Below are 3035 nucleotides of genomic sequence, written 5' to 3'. Positions count from 1 at the left end.
AACGCTGAAACAATAAGTTCCATTCTCCCTTCTCATTATTATTTTTACAACAGGCATGCAGAAATCTAGCGGCTTCTCCTTCCATTTGGGCGATGAGTTATCTTCAATCTCTAGAAGAAATAACCAAGGGGTGAGAAAGTCGTGGGGTTTGGATAACGACCCCAAACAATCTTCAACAGAAGAAAGAAGGGGGTTGGAGGAAGGTTGGGTTTGGAGGAAAGGGCAAAGGGGAGGGAAAGAAAGAAGAAGAAAATAAGGGTGTTTGGGTCTAGCTGTGAACCAATAAATCAAAGCTGGTGAATGTGCAAGAATGGAGCACAGAAGGAAAGACGAGAAGTGAAACAAGAGATGTTTGCTGCAACCATGCATGGTTACTGGCAATTTGTATTCATTATCCTTTTATCTTATTGGATAGCCCCAAATTTGATAAATTGGAGGTGGTGATTACAGAAGGAGATGGCTGCAACCAATGGTTAGAGGCAATTCAAACTCGGGACACGTAGTTTATATTTTCAAAATTTAACATGTAAAGCTTAAGATTATCTCAAATCTGTTCTACGTGCAACAACGTTTGGATCCAAAATTGACATGTGGACGACTCTATCAAAATATTAAAATACGTACATTGATCTAGGTAATTGTCATGGTTTTAAAAAACGGCCAGTGCGTTAAAAAATCATTGAACTGGTCAATGAATCGATGATTCAACCGCTGACTGGATTTGGGGTAAAACGAAATTAATTGCCTGAATGGTTCACATGCTAAACGGTCCGACCATCCGGGTGAATGGCAGTTAGAAAACCATGGTAACTGTTGTGTGCATGACATGTAATCTTAATAAATTCTATTATTCCATCATCATAAACTAGATAGAAACAAACTAAGATTATAATAATGTGGATTAAGATGTGATTAGATCGAGATTGATTTATTGCTCTCATTAAAATAAGTTCAGGCATCTTATTTTTCTAAATTAACCTTGATTATATTTAATCTCTCTCTCTCTCTCCATGAAAGAGACCTGGGAAGTGGGCCAACAATTTGCATTAAGTCAAAAGATTTTGCATATGAAATGGAAGAGTGAGAATCAACAACCAGGCCATAGACTTCCTCCCAAAAGAACTTGTTTAAATGTTTTCTTCTGGGGATCTGGATCTGAAGCATATCTTAATAACAATCAACATGCATATGCTGCAAGGAGTGGAGACAGGGTGCATCTGCTACCTTCAACTTGACTTTTTTTTATCAATTACTTTTCTCTGTTGGATAGTTCAAACTAGAAACATGGTTCCTAAGAAAGAAAGCTAGATTTGATCAATATAAAAGTAAGCATGGCAGGGTGGAAGAGTGAGCAGAACTGTAGAAGGCCCTCCATATTGATATTATTAGCATGGAAGAGGTGAAGCTCCTTGGAGCCTTTCCTAGCCCATACAGTTACAGAGTAATATGGGCTCTGAAACTGAAGGGTGTGCAGTATGAATACGTAGAAGAGGATGTCTTCAACAAGAGTCCTTCGCTCTTACAGTACAACCCAGTCCACAAGAAGATCCCAGTTCTTGTTCACCATGGAAAACCCCTTGCAGAGTCCATGGTCATCGTCGAATACATTGAGCAGACCTGGCCGGGTCATCCATTGCTGCCAGAAGATCCTTATGAGAGAGCCATGGCTCGGTTTTGGACTAAATTTGGAGAAGATAAGGTGATTGATACATGAGTAGTTAATTGTCTGTTCTCATTTCCATATCAAGTTATCAATTGAACTGTAGCTCCATAGTTGGTGACGATTCTATTGTTTCATGTAGGGACCCATATTCCGTGCATTCCTTCAGGCGGTTGGGGAAGAACATGAGAAAGCTGTGGAAGAGGCTCTGCAAGTGTTGAGAACCATTGAAGAGCACGGCCTAGGAGAGAAGAAATTCTTTGGTGGAGACAGCATTGGATTAGCAGATATAGGATTTGGATGGATTGCACATTGGCTGGAAGTAATGGAAGAGGCGATAGGAGTGAAGTTGGTAGAAGCCCAGAGCTTCCCTCGCCTGTGTTCATGGAAGGAGAACTTTAAGCAAGTTCCTGCCATCAAAGAGAACCTTCCTGATCGTGACAAAATGTTGGCGTTTTTCAGACGTCGAAGGCAGATGTTTGTTGATCAATCTTCATAAGGTTTTTATCAGGTCTTGGAGCTTGTGTGTTATTTGTTTTTAATTTTCTGAATAAAAGAACCGTGTCGTGTTGTATTCATTCACCAAGGAGGAGTCCGGATCACCTGCCCACGCCTACCCACAATACACTATCCCGTGAATTGGGAATATCTCCCCTGCATAATACTATGTAGAGGATGAGATGTTCTCCATGTGTGGCTCCCGTAAATATGGGCAGAGTTCTTGTGAGCAGGTGTCCACTCCACTAGGAGTCCCTCCCTATTTGGCTAAGCTCCATTTTAATTCCTTAGGCTGTGTTGAGTTACAATGCAAATAAATTTGCACTGATGCAAAATTATGACAGTTCAAATGATTTGAGTGTAAATTCTGCCTAATTTTTGTTTAAAATTTTAGTTTATTTTGTTTGATTGCAGTACAAATGAAATAAATTAAGGCATGAAGTAAAATAAAATAAAACCCAAAACAAAATTAAACAAAAATTTGCATTTTTTTCATTTACACCCCTTGCATTTGTACTAATACAAATAAAATTGCACTGCAACCAAATACAGCTTTAAGAAATGATTAAGATAATGACAATGTAAAGGTATTTTTGTCTTTTTTAGAACTACATATTGGGCTGCCTACTAGTATTATGCCTCTAAGGACTACGGGGTGCAACTTGGGCGGGATTATCCTGGTTTAAGGTCTTGGACCCAAGCCTAAGGTAAAACTGATCTGTCCAACCCAACAAGCTCAAGATGGGCTTAGGATCGAATTATTCAAGGATGTTCAAGTAGCCTTATTTGGCACAACGTACCAAAAAATGACCCTAAAGTCTGCTTGGTAATATTGCATTTATGCATTATAGTTCACTTTTGTCTTGTGTTTGGCAAT

At 39.3% G+C, this 3035-nt stretch overlaps 1 protein-coding gene across 1 annotated transcript; it reads left to right on the top strand.

The window, feature by feature from the left end:
- The first annotated feature begins 1360 nt into the window (after positions 1 to 1360).
- On the top strand, positions 1361 to 2523 carry LOC109115020 (putative glutathione S-transferase). Its single transcript, XM_019198580.2, has 2 exons — positions 1361 to 1699; positions 1803 to 2523. The coding sequence occupies exons 1-2, from the start codon at positions 1391 to 1393 to the stop codon at positions 2157 to 2159; spliced, it is 666 nt and encodes a 221-aa protein (XP_019054125.1). The 5' UTR covers positions 1361 to 1390; the 3' UTR covers positions 2160 to 2523.
- The last annotated feature ends 512 nt before the right edge of the window (positions 2524 to 3035 follow it).

This window comes from Nelumbo nucifera, chromosome 3 (assembly GCF_055504915.1).
Source record: "Nelumbo nucifera cultivar China Antique chromosome 3, China Antique-T2T, whole genome shotgun sequence".
Taxonomy (NCBI): Eukaryota; Viridiplantae; Streptophyta; class Magnoliopsida; order Proteales; family Nelumbonaceae; genus Nelumbo; species Nelumbo nucifera.
This window is presented reverse-complemented; position numbering and strand designations above follow the sequence as displayed.

What these genes read in the sequence shown, in the direction of transcription:
- LOC109115020 (XM_019198580.2), top strand. Translation starts at nt 1,391, where the DNA reads ATGGAAGAGGTGAAGCTCCTTGGAGCCTTTCCTAGCCCATACAGTTAC. An exon ending in CTAAATTTGGAGAAGATAAG is followed by an intron (nt 1,700 to 1,802) that starts GTGATTGATACA and finishes TGTTTCATGTAG; the next exon opens with GGACCCATATTCCGTGCATT.